At 47.7% G+C, this 22,255-nt stretch overlaps 1 protein-coding gene across 5 annotated transcripts in view; it reads left to right on the forward strand.

Moving 5' to 3' along the window:
• The window catches only part of LOC141156841 (uncharacterized), a 58,137-nt gene that overhangs the window by 10,312 nt on the left and 25,570 nt on the right, over window positions 1–22,255 (forward strand). For 4 of the 5 annotated variants that reach the window (XM_073643267.1, XM_073643268.1, XM_073643266.1 and 1 more), the window contains exons 5-9: window positions 4,110–4,175; window positions 7,463–7,579; window positions 12,774–12,827; window positions 12,914–12,958; window positions 13,433–13,477. In XM_073643267.1, coding sequence (XP_073499368.1) covers window positions 4,110–4,175; window positions 7,463–7,579; window positions 12,774–12,827; window positions 12,914–12,958; window positions 13,433–13,477 — 327 coding nt within the window. Of the gene's footprint in view, window positions 1–3,884; window positions 4,032–4,109; window positions 4,176–7,462; window positions 7,580–12,773; window positions 12,828–12,913; window positions 12,959–13,432; window positions 13,478–22,255 lie in introns of those variants that run through there. The other variant, XM_073643270.1, reaches the window with a different exon arrangement.

Consider the following 22,255-nt stretch of genomic DNA (forward strand, 5'->3'; position numbering starts at 1 on the left):
CTTCAGGTGCTTCACAGGAATTTTTGGAATGGGGAAGAAAAAAATTAACATTTAACTTTTTTCACAAAAATGTTACTTTAGACCCCAAATTTTTATTTTTGCAGGGGTAACAGGAAAAAAATGGACCCAAAAATTTGTTGTGCAAATTCTCCTGCGCACTCAGATACCCCATACGTGGGGAAAAACCACTGTTTGGGCGCACAGCAGGGCTCAGAAGGGAAGGAGCGCCATTTGGCTTTTTGAATGTAAAATTTGCTTGAATAATTAGCGGACGCCATGTTGTGTTTAGAGAGCCCCTAATGTGCGTAAACAGTGGAAACCCCCCTTAAGTGATACCATTTTGGAAACTAGACCCCTCAGGGAACTTATCTAGATGTGTGATGAGCACCCTGAACCCCCAGGTGCTTCACAGAAGTTTACAACATGGAGCCGTGAAAACAATTTTCACATATTTCCCACAAAAATGTTTTTCAGCCCCCAGTTTTGCATTTTCATAAGGGTAACGAGAAATTGTACCAAGCAACTTGTTGTGCAATCTCTCCTGAGTACGCCAATACCCCATATGTGGGGGAAAAACACTGGGCACACGGCAGGGTTCGGAAGGGAAGGAGCGCCATTTGACTTTTTGAATGTAAAATTAGCTTGTTGCGTTTGGGGAGCCCCTGATGTGCCTAAACAGTGGAAAACCCCCACAAGTGACACCATTTTGGAAACTAGACCCCTCAGCGAACTTATCTAGATGTGTGGTGAGCACCCTTAACCCCCAGGTGCTTCACAGAAGTTTATAACATGAAGCCGTGAAAATAAAAAAATCTAACTTTTTCCACAAAAATAATCTTTTTGCCCCAAATTTTTTAGTTTCACAAGGGTGAGATGAGAAACTGGAACCTAGAAACTGTTGTGTAATTTCTCCTGAGTACGCCGATACCCCATATGTGGGGAAAATACACTGTTTGGGCGCCCATCAGGGTTCAGAACGGAATGAACACTGTTTGACTTTTTGAGCGCAAAATTGGCTGGAATCAAGAGCGGACGCCATGTCACATTTTGGGAGCCCCTGATGTGCCAAAATAGTGGAAACCCTCCCCCCCACACGCACACAATTTACTCCATTTTGGAAACTAGACCCCTCATGGATTTTATCAAGGGGTATAGTGTACATTTTGAACCCAGAAGTATGACAGAATTTGATAACATTAGGTCATCATATTGAATAAGTTGTCATTAGTCTTAAGCACAAGTGCTCGCTACTTGAGTTTGCATCGGGTACTCAGGTATGCACCATGTATTGCGCATGCTCGAGTCCCCGCCCCGCATGTTTCACGGTTGTTAGACACCCAAAAAAAAAAAACATGCAGGGATCGCCCGTGCATGGCAGGCGATCCCAGCAATGTTTTTCTTTGGCCGCGAAGCATGTGGTGCGGAGACTCGAGCATGTCACTCGAACACCCACAATACTCAGTGCATACCAGAGCACCCGATGCAAACTCAAGTAGCAAACACTTGCGCTCAACACTGGTCGCCATATCGTCGTCATCATTTTTTATTTTATTTTTTTTTTTACTTTTGAAAAAAATCCCAACCCTAACCCTAAAGTTTATTTTTTACGCCGTTCCTCGTGCGGTATAAGTGATTTGACGACTTTATTCTTCGGGTCGGTGCGATTACAGCGATGCCAGATTTATATCGGGTTTTTATGATTGACAGCTGTCACACACTAAAATACGCTTTTTTTTTTTTTGCAAAGACTAGTTTTTGCATCGCCATATTTTGAGAGCTATAATTTTTCCATATTTTGGCCGACAGTCATGTGATGGCTTGTTTTTTTTGCAGGACAAGTTGACTCTTTTATTGATACCATTTTCGGTCATGTGACATTTTTTGATCTCTTTCTATTCCGATTTTTGGGAGGCAGAATAGACAAAAAACAGCAATTCCGGAATTGTTTTTATGTTTTTTTTTATGCCATTCCGCGTCTGCTAAAATTGATAAGACAGCTTTATTCTTCGGGTCAGTACGTTTACAACGGTACCACATTTATATTGTTTTATGTTTTGGCGCTTTTACACAATAAACAATTTTCTAGAAAAAATATATGATGATAAAGCATTGTTTTTTGCTTCGTTTTTTATTTTACCGTGTTCACTAAAGGGGTTAACCAGTGGGACAATTTTAGAGGTCAGGTCGTTCCTGACACGGCGATACCAAATATGTGTACTTTTATTGCTTTGCTTTATTTTTTTCATAATAAATGAGTTCAATATATTTCTATTTTTTGGGGATTATTTTTTTTTTTTCATTTTTGTTAATATTTTTACAATTTTTTTATTTTTCACTTTTTTACTTTTTTTTTTTTTTTTTTTTTACTTTTTTACACTTTGTCCCACTATGGGACTTTCACTTTTTGCAGCCTGATCGGCTGTATAGCATAGAGAGCAGCAGCTCCCTATGCCATGCAGCCTGTCAGTGCTGCACACAGGGGAGACATTACTTTGGTCATGCGCTGCGCATGACCAAAGTAATGTCCTGCCTCCTGGTGACCCGGATGTTGTCATGACGACATCGGGTCGTCATGACAACATCCGGAAGCAGCCGCAGACACCGCGGGACGCCGGCAGGAGAGGTGAGTATAGCGATCACCTCCCCCTTACCAACGCAATGCTGCGATCGACTTCGACTTTTGGTAGACAGCATGGGTCCATTTATCACAGCAAGTCTTCCAGGTCCTGAAGCAGCAAAACAGCCCCAGACCATCACACTACCACCTCCATATTTTACTGTTGGTATGATGTTCCTTTTCTGAAATGCTGTTTTACATCTACACCAGATGTAATGGGACATTCACCTTCCAAAAACTTCAACTTTTGTCTCGTCAGTCCACAGAGTATTCTCCCAAATGTCTTGGCGATCGTCAAGATATTTTCTGGCAAAACTAAGACAAGCCTTTATGCTCTTGTTGCTCAGCAGTGGTTTCGTCTTGGAACTCCGCCATGCATGCTATTTTTGCCCAGTCTCTTTCTTACGGTGGAGTCATGAACACTGACCTTAACTGAAGCAAGAGAGGCTTGCAGTTCTTTGGATGTTGTTGTGGGGTCTTTTGTGACCTCTTGGATGAGTCGTCGCTGCGCTCTTGGGTAATTTTGGTCGGCCGGCCACTCCTGGGAAGGTTCACCACTGTTCCATGTTTTCAGCATTTGTGGATAATGGCTGTCACTGTGGTTCGCTGGAGTCCCAAACCTTTAGCAATGGCTTTATAACCTTTTCCTGACTGATAGATCTCAATTACTTTGGTTCTCATTTGTTCCTGAATTTCTTTGGATCGCAGCATGATGTCTAGCTCTTGAGGATCTTTTGGTCTACTTCACTTTGTCAGGCAGGTCCTATTTAAGTGATTTCTTGATTGAGAACAGGTGTGGCAATAATCAGGCCTGTGTGTGGCTAGGGAAATTGAACTCGGCTTCCCAAAGATGTGATAAACCACAGTTAATTTGTTTTAAGGAGGGGGGCAATCACTTTTCCACACAGGACCCTGTAGGTTTGGATTTCTTTTTCCCTTAATAATAAAGACGTTCATTTAAAAATGGCATTCTGTGTTACTTGTGTTATCTTTGTCTAATATTTAAATTCGTTTTGTGATCTGAAACATTTTAAGTGTGAGAAACATGCAAAAGAATAAGAAATCTGGAAAGGGGCAAACACCTTTTCACATCACCATGCATGTATGTTATATTATATATATGAGGGGAATTTTTGTCCTGGGATATTATACTATTTTTTTTCTGCTCGCACCTTCCCCTGCCAATCACTGAGGCGTGGAGGGGTGTGAACACTTTTGGCTGCTTAGTTGTTTTTTTTCTATCCTGGGATGGGCAGGTCTCCTCACATGGGTGCCGCACCTAGTAATCATTCTAGTAAGCGTAGTTTTCGTTTCCCCTTTATGGGGTTGCACGATCAGGCAGCTCGGGTTCCTCTTCTCCATAGAGATTTCGGGAGGCGACAACTGATTGGACCCGTGTGATATGTTAATATGGGTTTGTTTGCATAGAACAGTAGAAAATTTATAGATATATGACAATATGCTGATTATACATATTTATTTTTTTTTATAGAAAAAAAAGATCGTACGGTAGAGCAGAAAGCGAAAAGTAACGCCCCGAAAAAACCCACAAAACCCAGTAAGTATGAAGGTATCCATGTCTGTGTAGTCCAATATGTCTAACGGGTGTAGCAGATGCCCATCCCCTGATAATTGCTGACTACATATTTTACAGCCGTCCCCATAAAGCACTATAGCGTCTGTTATATACATGAGGGAAACAATCCTGCAAGGTATTAACCCCTTATTTTATTTTTTACAATACCTGGTAATGGCACTTAAGGTGTGCCACCTTTTTACTTCAAAAGAAGAATGCGGAGTTGTGCAAGCGGCCATAGGCATCCGGCAATTACCAACCAACAGGATTAATTTAAAGGTGTTGTCCACTAATAGATACTACTTTTGAATGCATCATAAAATTAATTAAAAAACAGCATACCTGTCTCTCAAACCAGCACCGCACCTGGTCTCTGAGCCTTGTGTCCTCCGTGGTCATGTGATTGACAGCATTGCTCACGTGACAATCGGCAGACGCTGATTGGCTGCAGCCTGCCCAGTTCTGTGAGGGTGGAAAGTCCGCTCTGATGGAACAGTGAAGGCTGCAGCCTATGAGCTGCCGCTGATGGGTTGCAGCGCTCGTGTGACCTATTGTCACGTTACCACCGGAGGACACAGGACACAAGGCTCAGAGAAGAGGCGCCGGTCTGGGGGTAAGTATGGATCGCTCTCATCACCTTAGATGCAGCAATTAAAGTAAATTTAATAAACGGAGAAAAAAAATTAAAACCGTATTAAAAAAGTTATCTCACCATAGTGAAATACCGTACATATTCAGTATCACAACAATCATAACGGCCCATAGAATAAAGTTATATTGTTCAATATACTGCGTAATATATAGCGGAAAACACAAAAAAATTAAGAATTTGTTTTTTTTTTCCCCCCTGTAAAATATTTTTTGAAAATAAAATTACAAGGAGGAGCATGATTTGTCGTGTATACACAGTAATTGTGTCCCTATTGAAGCCCATGTCCTCACCCATTTTTATACCCCTTTTCATGGCCCCATAGAGTATTATGCCCACCAAGATTACACACACATACCCCCACATTGAATTTTTTCCTTACAACTTGCCTCCACAGTACCCCACACGCATTGTAGTATTTTTCACGCATGGCCCCAGTCACCCCCGTCCACAGATTTCTTTGGCCATCATACAGTGAGTGTGGGGGGGGGGGGGTTACCATACTGTGTGCTTAGAGGAGGCAATATGATGGTCCTCCACAGCCACCATGTAGTAGGGTAGCCCACACGTATGATGGTCCTCCACAGCCACCATGTAGTAGGGTAGCCCACACGTATGATGGCCCCCACAGCCACCTTGTAGTAGGGTAGCCCACACGTATGATGGCCCCCACAGCCACCATGTAGTAGGGTAGCCCACACGTATGATGGCCCCCACAGCCACCATGTAGTAGGGTAGCCCACACGTATGATGGCCCCCACAGCCACCATGTAGTAGGGTAGCCCGCACGTATGATGGCCCCCACAGCCACCATGTAGTAGGGTAGCCCGCACATATGATGGCCCCCCACAGCCACCATGTAGTAGGGTAGCCCACACATATGATGGCCCCCCACAGCCACCATGTAGTAGGGTAGCCCACACGTATGATGGCCCCCACAGCCACCATGTAGTAGGGTAGCCCACACGTATGATGGCCCCCCACAGTCACCATGTAGTAGGGTAGCCCACACGTATGATGGCCCCCACAGCCACCATGTAGTAGGGTAGCCCACACGTATGATGGCCCTCCACAGCCACCATGTAGTAGGGTAGCCCACACGTATGATGGCCCCCACAGCCACCTTGTAGTAGGGTAGCCCACACGTATGATGGCCCCCACAGCCACCATGTAGTAGGGTAGCCCACACGTATGATGGGCCCCCACAGCCACCATGTAGTAGGGTAGCCCACACGTATGATGGCCCCCACAGCCACCATGTAGTAGGGTAGCCCGCACGTATGATGGCCCCCACAGCCACCATGTAGTAGGGTAGCCCGCACATATGATGGCCCCCCACAGCCACCATGTAGTAGGGTAGCCCACACATATGATGGCCCCCCACAGCCACCATGTAGTAGGGTAGCCCACACGTATGATGGCCCCCACAGCCACCATGTAGTAGGGTAGCCCACACGTATGATGGCCCCCCACAGTCACCATGTAGTAGGGTAGCCCACACGTATGATGGCCCCCCACAGCCACCATGTAGTAGGGTAGCCCACACGTATGATGGCCCCCACAGCCACCATGTAGTAGGGTAGCCCACACGTATGATGGCCCCCACAGCCACCATGTAGTAGGGTAGCCCACACGTATGATGGCCCCCACAGCCACCATGTAGTAGGGTAGCCCACACGTATGATGGCCCTCCACAGCCACCATGTAGTAGGGTAGCCCGCACGTATGATGGCCCCCACAGCCACCATGTAGTAGGGTAGCCCGCACGTATGATGGCCCCCACAGCCACCATGTAGTAGGGTAGCCCGCACGTATGATGGCCCCCACAGCCACCATGTAGTAGGGTAGCCCGCACGTATGATGGCCCCCACAGCCACCATGTAGTAGGGTAGCCCGCACGTATGATGGCCCCCACAGCCACCATGTAGTAGGGTAGCCCGCACGTATGATGGCCCCCACAGCCACCATGTAGTAGGGTAGCCCGCACGTATGATGGCCCCCACAGCCACCATGTAGTAGGGTAGCCCGCACGTATGATGGCCCCCACAGCCACCATGTAGTAGGGTAGCCCGCACGTATGATGGCCCCCACAGCCACCATGTAGTAGGATAGCCCGCACGTATGATGGCCCCCACAGCCACCATGTAGTAGGGTAGCCCACACTGCCTCCTCCAAGCACCACCATGTTATGATGGCCAAAAAAATCTACTCACCCAGTCTCATTCCCTACAATGCGCTGCTCCCCTCTGTGCAGTGAGTGGACTGAGACTCCGCGCAGCAGGCGCCATCTAGTGACATTGTCACACCTGCTGAGACTGTTGCGCACAGGATGAATGGCGGAAAAGGGGAGAAGGTAGCAAGATGGTAGATCACCCATACATGGTTAAAACATCTATACACTAGGTATACACAAAATCCTCTGTTATTCTTTAATAGCTTATGCTGCACTATCTAAGCAAATAACAAAAATAGCTGGAGTTCCCCTTTAAATAAGAGTGATTATTTAGCCAATAAAATACCCAGTTTGCATTTTACATTGGAGATTTATTTCAGAAATCCATTAACTCTTGATGCTAAAAAAAAAAAAAAAAAGTTTCATCCAACCGCTGATCTCTTACAGTCGAATCTGACCCTGACGAGGACTCTGATGGCTCTAAACACGGTGATAGTAGCAGGAGAGCGATGCCTGAACGTGACACACAGCCCCAGCCTCTCTCAGCCAGCTCTTCTTCCAAAGGTAAGTGGGAAAGAAGTGACTACACCTGTCATACCGGTCCCATGTTGCCCTTCTCTAATGTTCATTCCGATCCAGAAAACATAAGAATTAGAGATGAGCAGATTGAGGCAAATTTCCTACAATTCATGGTTACATGCAAATATTCTGCAATTTGATTTTCTAGCCCTAAGATCACAAAACAAAAAGCGCCTTCTGCTGGGAAATTGTGAAGGAAAATAAAGCCCTAAGGCTAAGTGCCCACCATGCAGAATTTTTACGCTTCTCCCTGGCAGGAAAAATGCATGCTTTTGTTAAGCGTTCTTCACATGCATTTCTGCATGCGGGTTATCAAGCACTTCTCCAAGCGATTTAAGCATCACTTGGAAAAGTGCTTGACAATTTGTTCACACTATATAAATCCATGCAACCAGCATGGATTTATAGTAGTGTGACCAAGTAATAGTTAAAAAAAAAACATTATACTTACCTTCTGATGGCCCCCAGTCTCCTTCACCCGTCCCCCTGGCGGCTCGCGATGGTCTAAAAGGACCTCCCATGACGTCATTTAGTCATGTGACAGGTCACGCGATCGCCGACGTCAGCGGTCGCGTGACCCGTCACATGACCCGTCACATGACTAAATTACACCATGGAAGGTCCTTTTAGACCATCACGAGCTGCCAGGGAGCCAGGACGCATCGCTATGGAGACTGGGGGCCATCAGAAGGTAGGTATAATGTTTTGTTGGTTTTTTTTTTCGTTTTAAATTCTTTTTTTTACAGGTACTATGGTACCCGGGTCTGGAGGAGAGTCTCCTCTTCTCCAGACCCAGGTACCATCCGCACATTGAATCGCTTACTATCCGCATGTAGTCATGCTTATGTTATGCGGTTCAATGCAAGTCAATGGCGGCAATTACGCTGCGTGTCCGCAAAATGAATGGACATGCTGCGTATTTTTCCGCAGCGGAAATTTCCGCAGTATGTGCACAGCACATGCGGATTATCATTGGGGAACATGGGGCACGTATTACCAAGCGTTTTTTAAGCGTTTTCGCTGCGGAAATTCCATGGCAAAAACGCTTGAAAAACGCATAGTGGGCACACAGCCTAATACTTCCCTAACCGTTCACCTCTCTGAAGAGAGACACCAGAGGATAATGAGGAACATTCAATTTGCGTCAAATAACTTCGCTGCCAATCAAATTTTCTGGGAAAATCTGCGTGACTATTAGAATTTCAAACTATTCATCACGAACTAGCTCCGTTGTGCCACAGAAATCACATATCTATGAATAGAAGAATGCACACAGTCACGTCATGAGTTCTGGAAGGAAGACGTTGTTGAAAGCACAATCTACTCTGTGACTGCCTTTTGTATTTAAGAAAACCGCAACAGATGATTTCCCTAAATATGACTTACTAATGAAAATGTCCTTAGTGGCAGGCTAACGTAGCTGACATTCTAGATCAGGTCTGGACTTCTGGGTTGTGTGTTCCCGGGATGTAGAGTAGGATACCATAACTCTTCATTGCCCACCCTCACACCCACTGTGAAGGTGTGTAACCTAACACTTAGGCTACGTTCACACACTGCGTATTTGCTGGGTTTTTTTTATGCACGCGTATTTTCCTGCAGTTTTTACCTGCGTTTTTTTCGCAGGTGAAAAAAACACCTCCATTCACACACTGCGTTTTTTGCTGCGTTTTTTTACGCATGCATTTTTTTCTGCAATGTACACTACAAAGACAGACAAAGTTTGTTGAGAAAAAAAAAGTGTCATTGATGTCATTTCCTGTCTTTCCTTCCCTTTTTTTTTATTATTTCATGAATTTCATGAAATAATTAAAAAAAAATTTTCGTGGGGCTTCGCACTATATTTGTGTCCAGCCAGGTACAGCAGGCAGGGACGGGCTGCCCCCAACCACCAGCTGCCTATTTGTACCTGGCCGGACACAACAATATAGGGAAGCCCTTTTTTTTATTATTATTATTTCATGAATTTCATGAAATAATTTAAAAAAAAAATTACGTGGGGCTTCGCCCTATTTTTGGGTCCAGCCAGGTACAACTAGGCAGCTGGGGGCTGGAATCCGCAGCGCAGGGAGGCCCAAGCTTTCTGGCCCCCCCCGCTGCAAATTGCAGTTCGCAGCCACCCCAGAAAATGGCGCGTTCATAGAAGCGCCATCTTCTGGCGCTGTACCCAACTCATCCAGGGCCCTGGTGCAGTGGCTCACTGGGTAATAAAGGGGTTAGGGCCAGCTTGGCATTATCAGCTGGCCCTAAGCCCGAAATTCATGGGGTCAAGCCAATATTAGACATGACCACCATGAATTTCTAGTAAAGTATTTAAAAAAACACAACACCCAGAAAAAAGTCCTTTAATTGAAATAAACACACAATTTTTTAATGTTCTAAATTAAACCATACTTACCATCACGCCCATTCCAGCTGAAGCCAATGTCATCCGCAATAAAATTAAAATAATAAAGCACCCTCATCCTTACCTTTCCATGGTTCCCAGGACAGCTTCAGCTCTGCTACATTCACATGACAAGCTGGATCGCAGCAGAAAGCTGCCATCCAGTTTGCCATGCCGCAGACACTGAGATGCGCAGGCATGCTTGCGCTCCTCAGTGTCTGGCTGTGACGGCATCCAGATGAGCAGAGATCATGTCCAATGAACTCGGCTCACCTCATGCACGTCACTGACAGCGTGGGAAAATTCTCCTGCACTCAGCTCTTGAGCAGGAGAATTCTCCCACGCTGGGATGGCATTGAGATGACAGGCTGGATCGCAGCTGAGCGCTGCCATCCAGCTTTTCATCCTTCAACCGGACCGGACGCCTCTCCCATCCATCGGATAGGTGAGTATCCATAGTTTTTTTTCTTTTAAGTTAAGCAGTGTATGTACTGCAGCCAGAAGCTGTCTGTACATACACTGCTAGGGGGACAGTCACACACACGACACATAGACACAGACAGGACACACGGACACATACTACATTACACATACATATACTTACCGCCTCGATGAGGACACCGACATTGATGGACGTCACACGTGAGCAGCGGCGGGGAACCAGGAACAAAGAATCCAAAAATAGTGGGATTTCCTGTTCCTGTTTTCCCTAGGGCTGCCCCCGTGTGACGTCACATCCTTCATTTCTCCTGCACCTCTGTAAAAAAAGCGCTGGAATTACGCAGTGTGCGAACACCGCTGCGTAATTCCATCGCTTATAATGGGTACAATATCGGAGAACGCGCAGGCCGCGGTGCGTAAAGAATTGACATGTCAATTCTTGACGCAGCTGCGCTTTCGCGCTGTGTAAAATTAAACCGTGTCTGAACGGCAAAGTGAATTTCCCATTCACTTTGCCGGCAGACGCAAGGCACATTGCTTATTTTGAAAAAGCGCGCGCAAAAATACGCAGTGTGTGAACGTAGCCTTAGGACTACATCAACACTGCTCCCTCAATTACTAAGCAGTTACAGATCGGTGATCTCATTACACCATGCTGGGACCGAACAACCTGGGAGTCTGGACCCAACTTCGGCAACAGTCTGCTTATTTTGCCTACTATTAGGGACATTTTGTCTACTAAGTTGCAGTTGCCCACTGTTTTTCTTAATAAAAAAAAAACAAAAATCATTTCCCAACAGATGAGTTCCCTGTACGTTATATTTTACCTTTGTACTTCAGATCAGGCAACAATATATTAGTAAAAAATGCATGAAAAGGTCTAGCCTCTCCTACAGCCCTTAAAGTTTTTAAAACAGTCGAATGGATCTTCTGTCTTGGGGATGCACATTGTAGAGATGATGCCAGTCATATAGTGACCTGCTAGTATTGATAATTGGCTTTATATATCAGTAGCTCCAGAAATGTGATTACAATACCCAATAATACAAACCAAGTGTTGTGTGATCCTGCCGTCATGTGTGACTCTATTGAATGGAGTAATGCTTGATCACACCACGAGGCTGCACGTGAACGATGAAGATACCTGTGCTATATGGACAAGAGTAGGGGAACACTTGCACATTATACCTTCAGGAGCTGTTATGACCCCTCATGGTGTCACTCTCTTCTTGGAAAGTTTTCTACAAGATTTTGGAGGTGTCATTGGGCATTTTTGCCTATTTCTCCAGAAGTACATTTGTGAGGTCAGACCCTGATTTTGGAGGAGGACCGGGCTCACAATCTCCATTCTAGTTTATCCCTGAAGTATTGGTTGGGCTTGAGGTCTGGGCTCTATGCTGAAACGAAGAGGCCAAAGCCGACCTTGAAAAACTTCCCTGTAGCATTATCCCTCCTCCACCAAACCTGACAACTGGCACAATGCCGTCAGGCAGGTAACGCTCTCCTGACATTCACCAAACCCAGACTTGTCCATCAGATGATCTGTCACTCCTCAGAACACGTGTCCACTGCTCCAGTGTTGGCGGCTTCACACCACTCCTTCCTACGCTCAGCCTTGTGCTTCGTCATATAAGGCTTGCATCTTGCGGCTCAGCCATAGAAACCCATACCATGAAGCGCCTATGGCTCAGTGTTTGTGCTGCTGTTATTAACAGAGGCGGTTTGGACTCTGCAGTTTTGTGACTATTCTGCTCCTCAGCACTCGGCCCCCCGCTCTGTAACATTATGGGGTCTCCATTTTCTGGCTGAGTTGCTGCAGTTCCTTCCACTTCTCAATAATATCACTCACAGGTGATGGGAGAAGATTTAGGAGAAGAAATGTCATGATCGGACTTGTGGCTCCTATTACAGGACCACGCTGGTATCCGTGAGTTCTGCACCACCCGCCATTGTCACATGTTAGTAGATGGCATGGTGGGGGGCCGGAGTTTATACACTGGGGGCAATGGGGCTGAATGCAAAATCTCAATTCAATGATTAAGAAATGTGTCCCAAAACTTTGTCTATATAATGTAGGGCTGTATACATAAAGCAGCAGGATTTTTTTTTTTTTTTTTTTTAATATACCGTATATATTTTCAGGTAAGTCCTTTTGCAATTGCATTTGCTTAATTTTTAATTTTAAAGTTATTGGTACATTTATGAGGTTGTCACAAGCACAAAGCTGTCATCTCCTTCACCCCTCGATCGCAATTCTACTTTTACTTTGTAGTACTTTATACTAAGTTCTGTTATTATTTTATTATTAATTTGTTTTTTTATTTTTATTTTTTTGGATTCATTTAACTCCAGCTAGTCAAAAAAGGCAGCCGTCCCAGCTTACCCAGTCTGCCAGCTATACTACGGGTATGTGTCTATCAATTCATCAGAATGTAAATGTGTATGTCAAAATAATTAGATAATCATTTTCTATCTTTCTTTTCTTTCTGCAGTGACACGGTCTTCCCTCCAGAGACCTCCAATTCGGCATTCTGTTGGTACGTATGCCCTTGCTTACGCTTCTTCCATTATGTGCTATTAAAGGGGCTGTATTAAAATACAAATATCTGAATGAATTAGAGGGTCTTTTTTTTCCCTCATCAACAGCCCAGCTCTTGTGCATGGTCTGTGTATAATACTGCCGTTCAGCCCCAATCACTGCAGCAGTACTTTATTGTCCATTGGTAATGGCTGAAGGGGTGTGGCCTATCCCAGTGGGTGGGGCTAAGTGATCTTTGCGCCCTACTACAGACTTACAAAGAGGGAGAGGCTCTTGCTGCAGACAGTTGTCATGCAGCCATGCACAGAGTTGTAAATTTGAAAAGGAGGGTTGATATTTCTCAGTTTTAATTGCAATATAAAAAAATTAAGGGAAGAGATTGCTGGGATTTTTTTTGTTTTGTAAGTTTTCTATGTTGAGTGTTCCTTTTAATCCTTTTATCATGTTACTCCATTGATATTCTTTTCCACAGATGATGAAGAAAAGACAAATAATACTAATGATGAAACCTGGAGAGGTAGGTATTGTTCTGTGTGTCCTATAGGAGTAGAACTGACTCCTGGCTCCTGTGCCTCTTATATATTTTTAAGATGACCTTTCACCAATTTGAGCATGTTAAATTGGCCACATTATAGAGTATTTTTTTTTTTATTATTATTATTATTTTCTCCTCTCTTTCGCGGAGATATTAGCTGGTAAAGTTTAGGTTAACATTTATAAGGCCAAAGGGGCGTTACCATAGATTTTTTTCTAAGGGGGCGTGTACTTTGTTCCCTGTATGACATTGACCAATCACAAGCAGGAGGCGTATTGTGTTGTAGAGGAAAAATGAGCATGTTTTAACCCCTTCACCCCTGGTCCATTTTTGTTCTTTCGTTTTTTGCCCCCCTTCTTCCCAGAGCCATAACTTTTTTTCTTTTCTTTTTTTTTTTCGGGTCAATATGGCCGTGTAAGGGCTTATTCTTTGCGGAACAAGTTGTACTTTTGAACGACACCATTGGATTTACCATATTGTGTACTGGAAAACGGGAAAAATATCCAAGTGCGGTGAAATTGCAAAAAAAAGTGCAATTTTACAGTTGTGTGGGTTTTTTTTGTTTTTTTTTATCACGCTCGCCATATGGTAAAACTGACCTGCCATTATGATTCTCCAGGTCATTACGAGTTTTTATATGCCAAACATGTATAGGTTCTTTTTTATTTAAACAGGTTGTCCACTACTATTTAAAATGCCTCCAATGTATTTAAACTCTGTAGAGAAGTGTTTTTGTAAATACCTTGGTTGTTCTTTATTGCCTGTGAGTGGCGCTATCGCTGGCCGCTCACAGGCACCACATGACCCCCGGCTGCAGCCGGCTCTGACATCAGCCAGGTTAGTCTTCTGATGCTGGTCGCTCCCAGTCTTGTCTGTGTGGTCTGCGTCTTTTACTCTGTCGCCTCATTGGGGGACACAGGTCCATGGGTTATGCTGCTTGTCGACTAGGAGGCGACACTATGCTTATCTGAAAGACAAAGCATTGCTCCTCCTCTGCAGTATACACCCCCGGGAGGCGGTAGCCTACACCAGTTTTAGCTTAGTGTCAGTAGGAGGCACACCGTTTTATTTTCACTCGTTCCTCGCTTCAAGCACAGGATCACAGATGAAGAAAAGAGGGTCTCTTTTCAGAGACCCCCCGGTATGGCTCCTTCCTTTGTCCCCGTCTGTGGGGCACGGTTGAAGTGGAGATGGCGCTGCCACCATACTGCTCCTTCGCCGGCCCTTGGGTCTGGTACGAAGTTGAGAACCCCCTCCTTCTCCATTTCTCCACGACTTGCTCAGAGGTTGAGGGTGGATAAAGCCCCTGAAGGTGATAGCGGCACCCTCCCTAATCCCCCCTCGGGGGGTATTAGGTTGAGACAACCTCAGGTAGGCTTCGGTGAGCAGCAGCTGCGGACCCTCCCAGCAAGCGGCCATCTCTCAGCAGCACATACAGGAGCCACAGTTTTCACTGGAGGCTCCTGTACAGCCGGGGACGGTGCAGGTATTTATGGCCAAAGCGGTGCAGTCTCACAAAGACCCTGCGCCAGTGACACAAAAAAGGGGGCTCCTCAGAGTCTACCCCTTCTATAGAGATCCCCACCGCCATATAACCTGGGGTCTGGTGCTTTTCCGACCTCCCCCCGGCCCACCGCGCTCTCCTGGAGCCCTTTCCGGGCACTATCTTAAATTTAGGCCGCAGCTTCGGCCTAGCCGAAGCCGCCGCCCACCCTACGCCCCCCGGTGACGCGTTTGACACTGCCAAGCGTCATACAGAGGGTGGAGCGGAGCTGCAGGGCACGCATTTCCATGGATACACGCGCCCTTTCAGCGCTCCGCCCCCCCCTTCACCTCACTCTGACGGTGGCCATCTTCCTGCACCCTGGACACAGGCCAGCCAGCGCTCCGGGGAGGCACAGGACCAGGGGATTTGCGCACGCACAGGGGCACACTAGAGGTGGGGTAAGTGCACAGCCTGAGACTCTCAGCTGTGAAACTGCATATGCTGCATCCTCCTCTGCACAGACAGCCCCCCTGCATAACCACATCCAGGTGCAATATGCCGGGCTCAAAGTCTAAGAAAACCAGGCAGGACAGCTTTTATGCTTTCTGTACAGCCTGTAGCATCGCTCTCCCCAGCGGTAGTACGTATCCGCATTGTAAGGATTGCATGCAGGCTACTGTGCCAGAGTCCCAAGCAGCCCCTACCACCGCTGCCATGCCAGAATGGGTCACTCAATTGTCACAATCTATGTCTCAATCTATGTCACAGTCCATGGATAACATGGCCGACAAACTTCTTCAGGCTATGCAAGGTCATATCTCTTCTATGACACATCCACACTCTCTGAACCAGGCTCCTCCAGATCAGAGCCAGGACGCAAGCGTACCCACAGATTACGCTCCCCTGCGTCATCACACAGTGCACGGTCCTCCAGATCCAGGGATTGAGACCGTAGTCCCAGATCTTCTAGACCAGAGGTCCCCAACCGCCGGTCCGCGGACCAGGACCGGGCCGTTGGGGTTTTTCAGCCGGTCCGCGGGGAGAGGGGGCCCCTCCAGCCTCCAGCAGGGCCGCCATCAGGGCATGACTGCCCTGACTCCAGTATGGGGCCCGGCCGGTAGGAGCCCCCTCGGAGCCCCCCTCTTGTGCGTCTCTCTCCTCATGGGGCCCCCGGCCGCATGCTAAGCGCCGGGTCCGGGACATCTTAGCGCTGCGCTGCTGCGGCAGCACCTTCATGATTCCCCTGACTTCTGGTCATGTGACGGCGCCGTCACATGGCCGGAAGTCAGGAGAACCTGGTGTCAGCGATTTGGACGAGCGCCAGGATTCTGCAGGGATCGCATGGGGGTAAGTATAACAAGTTTTATTTTTTTTTAAATACAATTAACTAGGAGTGGGGGGAATGGGAGATGCACATGGGGGGAGGGGAGAGATGAGAGATCCACATGGGGGGGAGGGGAGAGATGAGAGATGCACATGGGGGAGGGGAGAGATGAGAGATGCACATGGGGGAGGGGAGAGATGAGAGATGCACATGGGGGAGGGGAGAGATGAGAGATCCACATGGAGGGGAGAGATGCACATGGGGGAGGGGAGAGATGAGAGATCCACATGGGGGGGAGGGGAGAGATGCACATGGGAGGGAGGGGAGAGATGCACATGGGGGGAGGGGAGAGATGAGAAATGCACATGGGAGGGAGGGGAGAGATGAGAGATGCACGGGGGGGGTGAGAGATGCACGGGGGGGATGAGAGATGCACGGGGGGGATGAGAGATGCACGGGGGGGGTGAGATGCACGGGGGGGATGAGAGATGCACGGGGGGTGGATGAGAGATGCACGGGGGGTGGATGAGAGATGCACGGGGGGTGGATGAGAGATGCACGGGGGGGGTGAGAGATGCACGGGGGGTGGATGAGAGATGCACGGGGGGGGTGAGAGATGCACGGGGGGGTGAGAGATGCACGGGGGGGGTGAGAGATGCACGGGGGGGGTGAGAGATGCACGGGGAGGTGAGAGATGCACGGGGGTGATGAGAGATGCACGGGGGGGGATGAGAGATGCACGGGGGGGGATGAGAGATGCACGGGGGGTGGATGAGAGATGCACGGGGGGTGGATGAGAGATGCACGGGGGGTGGATGAGAGATGCACGGGGGTGAGCTGCACATGGGGGGGTGAGAGATGCACATGGGGGGGTTATGTTTACATAACTTTGTTGCCTTATGAAGGGCGGGGGGGGGCCCCCAAAAATTTCTTGCACAGGGGCCCACTACAGTCTGTGTCCGCCCCTGGGATGAAGTAAATGCAGCTGAACAGCAGCTGTCAGGACAGCTGCCCTGTCCTGCTGCAGGGCGTGATGGGGCCTCAGTGATGCGGCTCCTGGCACAGCACATTATGTGGGGCTCCTGGCATAGCTCCTGGCGGGGACCTGGTCTACACTATATGATAAGTATGCACTAAACTCCAAATCCCTCCATTACCCCGCCCCCATATGACCAAAGCCCCGCCCACCCCACCCCCTCCTTGCTGGGCCATGGAAAAATGATCTTGCTTCAAGCCGGTCCCTGGTGCAAAAAAGGTTGGGGACCACTGTTCTAGACAGTCCCCTACCAGGGACAGGGAATATATCCACTCAAGAGAAATACCCCAGCCTGACTCGCCTAGCAGACATATCAGTGATACACAGGAGTCTGAAGGCATTTGTGACTCCAGCTCAGATAAGGAGGCCGACGAATCCTCTTCTCCAATTAATAATACCGCACTATTAGAGAACATAATCTCTTCCATTCATCGAGTTCTAAACGTTTCTGACCCGACCCCGGATGTACCTAATGAATCAATTTCATTTGAGGGACCACCAAAACCGCCTAAGTTCTTCCCAGATCACTCAGAATTCAAATCTATTCTGACCAATCAGTTTCTACATCCTGACAAAAAGCTCGCCACACACAAGCTAATGGGAGCCAGGTATCCCTTTCCTCCGGAAACTTTCAAAGAATGGACAGATACCCCAGCAGTGGACCCTCCAGTATCCAGGCTGGCAGAACAGACGCTTGTTTCTCTGCCAGACAGCTCAACCCTCAGGGATACAGCAGATCGGCAGGTGGAAAGTTTGGCACGCTCAAATTACGAAATCATAGGAGCTTCCCTAGCTCCCCAGTTTGCTTCGATGTGGGCATCTAGAGCCATAATATCTTGGGCTAATGATATACAAACTAGCCTTCAAGCTTCTGCTCCTGAATTGTCTCAAAAAGCAGTTCAAATAGCAGTTGTGGCAGATTTCCTAATGCGGGAGATCCTTGATTCAACAAGATGTGCAGCGGTAGCACTATTGCATGCCGTCACCATTAGACGCATACTCTGGTTGCGTGAATGGAAAGCCGATGCAACCTCAAAAAAGTCGCTCCCATACTTCAGAGGTAGACTGTTCGGCGAAAAATTGGATACAATGATATCAAACGCCACAGGGGGTAAGAGTACTTCTCTTCCCCAATTGAAACCCAAACGCTCCTTTACTAAACGTAACCAATCTAGGTTCCGGTCCTTTCGGAACTCTTCCGGCTGGTCCGTCTCTTGCCCAGCACAGAACAACAACCGCTTCACACGCAAGGAAGACTCCAGGTCGACTCAAAAGTCGGACAACTCCTGGCGGTCAAAGAAAGGGCAACCAAGCTCTCACAGAGGGAAATCAAAGAATTTCTCCTCATCTTGACTCTCCGACCCTAAACAAATCCCCCCCCCAGTAGGCGGCCCCCTTTCACTATTTTACCAACACTGGCTGCCTATTACAAAAGACAGATGGGTCAGAGAGCTAGTATCCTCAGGATACAAGATAGAATTCACCTCCATTCCCCCATACAGATTCGTCCCCCCAAACCGCAAGAAAAAGCACAAGCTTTTCACAAGGCGGTCTCCTCGCTACTCCAAGCGCAAGTCATAATACCTGTTCCAACAGCAGAGCGCTTTCACGGGTTCTACTCCAATCTTTTTGTAGTTCCCAAGAAAGGAGGCGGAGCAAGGCCTGTCCTAGATCTCAAACATCTCAACAAGTATGTAAGAGTACATCATTTTCGAATGGAGTCACTTCGCTCCATCATAGCATCCATGGAAGAAGGAGAATTTCTCGCCTCCATAGACATCCAAGATGCGTACTTGCACATACCGATTTCGCCTGCTCATCAGACATTCCTCAGATTCGCAATCAATCAGGACCACTATCAATTCGTGGCTCTCCCGTTCGGTCTCGCCACGGCTCCCAGAGTGTTCACCAAAGTCATGGCAACCACCATGCAGGTCCTACACTCCAGAGGTATAGTGGTCATCCCTTACCTAGACGATCTTCTCATCAAGGCTCCCAACTTCAAGGACTGCGAGCTCAGTGTCTCAATCACGATCGACACTCTGAACCGCCTAGGTTGGTTAGTCAACTTACAAAAGTCATCTCCAACACCAACCCAATCCTTGACATTCCTGGGGATGAGATTCAATACTTCCAGAGGCCTGATATTTCTCCCCAAAGACAAAGTGCGTCCTATACGCTCAGGAGTTCACACCCTTCTCAACAGATCCTCCCTATCTCTCCGATTCGCGATGGGAGTCCTTGGCAGAATGGTGGCGTCAATAGAAGCAGTTCCATTTGCCCAGCTTCACCTCAGACCTCTCCAATTGAACATTCTCCAGTCTTGGGACAAAAATCCTTCTTCCCTCGACAGGTCATTCCAACTGAACTCGTCAGCCAAGAAATCTCTCCACTGGTGGCTCATCTGGTCCTCTCTAACGACAGGAAAATCCTTTCTCCCGGCTCAATGGAGAATACTGACCACCGACGCAAGTCTGACTGGTTGGGGTGCAGTATACCTACACCACAGAGCACAGGGCAAATGGTCTACAGCGGAAGCAACCTTGCCCATCAACATCCTGGAGATTCGAGCCATCCTCCTGGCCCTGAGAGTATTCCAGCATCTGCTGGCGGCCTCCCACATCAGAGTCCAGTCAGACAATGCCACAGCCGTGGCATATGTCAATCACCAAGGGGGGACCCGCAGCGCTCGAGCAATGCGAGAAGTCTCACACATTCTCCACTGGGCAGAAAAAACAAACTCTGTCATATCGGCAGTTCACATTCCAGGTGTAGACAACTGGGAAGCAGACTTCCTCAGCCGACAAGAAATACACTCTGGAGAATGGGCTCTCCATCCCGAAGTCTCCCAGCAAATCTGCCACCGTTGGGGCACTCCAGATGTGGATCTAATGGCATCTCACTTCAATGCCAAGGTCCCCAACTTCATGGCCAGATCACCGAGCTCTGGCGGTGGACGCCCTGGTTCAGGATTGGACTCATTTTAAACTCTTGTATGTTTTTCCGCCTCTCCCTCTGATTCCCAGAGTGCTGAGAAAGATCAAACAGGAAGGTGCACCGACCATCCTAATCGCTCCAGACTGGCCCAGACATACATGGTACTCCGACATAGTACGCCTCATCGCAGACGTTCCCTGGCGTCTTCCCGACCGCCCGGATCTTCTGTCACAAGGTCCTTTTTACCACCAGAACTTACAGGCACTCAGTTTGACGGCGCGGCCATTGAAACCTGGGTGTTAACACAAGCAGGTTTTTCACCAGAAGTCTCTTCAACCATGATCAGAGCGAGAAAACCAAACTCTGCCAAGATCTACTACCGTACTTGGAAGGCCTTCTTTACCTGGTGCGAATCTCACCACCAGGCTCCCCTACCCTATTCATTACCTAGGGTACTCGGTTTTCTCCAGTCAGGACTGGAAGCCAGACTATCCCTGGCCTCCCTTAAAAGTCAGGTGTCAGCGCTATCGGTTCTGTTTCAGAAGAGCATTGCCCACCGGCCGCAAGTCAGAACTTTTCTGCAGGGTGTTTCACGACTGATTCCACCCTACAAACGACCATTAGAAATGTGGGACCTTAACCTGGTACTCACAGCACTACAGGAAGCCCCCTTTGAACCACTCAAAGAAATTCCCCTCCGCCTTCTATCTCAGAAGGTGGTTTTCCTTGTAGCGATCACGTCACTACGAAGAGTGTCTGAACTCACGGCACTCTCATGCAGACAACCGTTCCTAAATTTTTTTCAGGATAAAGTAGTCCTTCGTACAGTTCCTTCCTTTCTCCCAAAGGTTGTCTCAAGCTTCCATCTCAACGAAGAGATTTCCTTACCATCCCTCTGTCCGGCTCCGGTTCATAGAGTGGAAAAGGCTTTACATACGCTTGACCTCGTTAGGGCACTGCGTATCTATGTGTCTAGGACTGCCCCCTTCAGAAAATCAGATTCGCTTTTTCTCCTTCTGGAAGGGGGTCGCAAGGGTCTACCAGCTTCTAAGGCTACCCTCGCCAGGTGGATTAAGTCCACCATACAAGAGGCTTACCGCCTCAAAAATTTTCCCCTTCCGGCAGGTATCAAGGCCCATTCTACACGTGCGGTAGGGGCCTCCTGGGCCATTCGCCATCAGGCCTCGGCTCAGCAAGTGTGCAAGGCGGCCACCTGGACCAGCCTGCACACATTTACCAAGCACTACAGTGTTAATACCCAGTCCTCAGCAGATGCGAGCCTGGGCAGACGCGTGCTACAGGCGGCGGTATCCCAATCCTAGGGAACCGTCCGCACGATTTCGTCCATTGCTTCCCACCCAGGGACTGCTTTGGGACGTCCCATGGTCCTGTGTCCCCCAATGAGGCGACAGAGTAAAGGAGATTTTTGTGTACTCACCGTAAAATCCCTTTCTCTTAGCCTCTTATTGGGGGACACAGCACCCACCCTGTTGCCTCTTTGGGCCGTTTAAGTTGAGTTCTCATATTGGTTTTCCTTTGAGTTCCAACATTGTTGCCTTTGTTATAGGCATAATTATATTATGTATGTTAACTTCTCCTACTGCTTTTGCACAAAACTGGTGTAGGCTATCGCCTCCCGGGGGTGTATACTGCAGAGGAGGAGCAATGCTTTGTCTTTCAGATAAGCATAGTGTCGCCTCCTAGTGGACAAGCAGCATAACCCATGGTCCTGTGTCCCCCAATAAGAGGCTAAGAGAAAGAGATTTTACGGTGAGTACACAAAAATCTCCTTTTTTCTCCCTTTTGCCCCCTTTTTTTTTCATGTAGTATTAGTGGCCAGTATGAATCTGCATGGCCTCTATGAAGTCATTTTGAGCCACATTTTCAGTGACGAGATCTCTGGTCTTCTCCTTCACTTTCTTGTTCCAAGGAAGCCAACAAATCCCGTGTGTGGCACTTCATGTAACTGACAGCTTT

The sequence above is a fragment of the Phyllobates terribilis genome, unplaced genomic scaffold (genome assembly GCF_046119375.1).
Source record: "Phyllobates terribilis strain yellow unplaced genomic scaffold, ASM4611937v1 Scaffold_8__6_contigs__length_399053987, whole genome shotgun sequence".
Taxonomy (NCBI): domain Eukaryota; kingdom Metazoa; phylum Chordata; class Amphibia; order Anura; family Dendrobatidae; genus Phyllobates; species Phyllobates terribilis.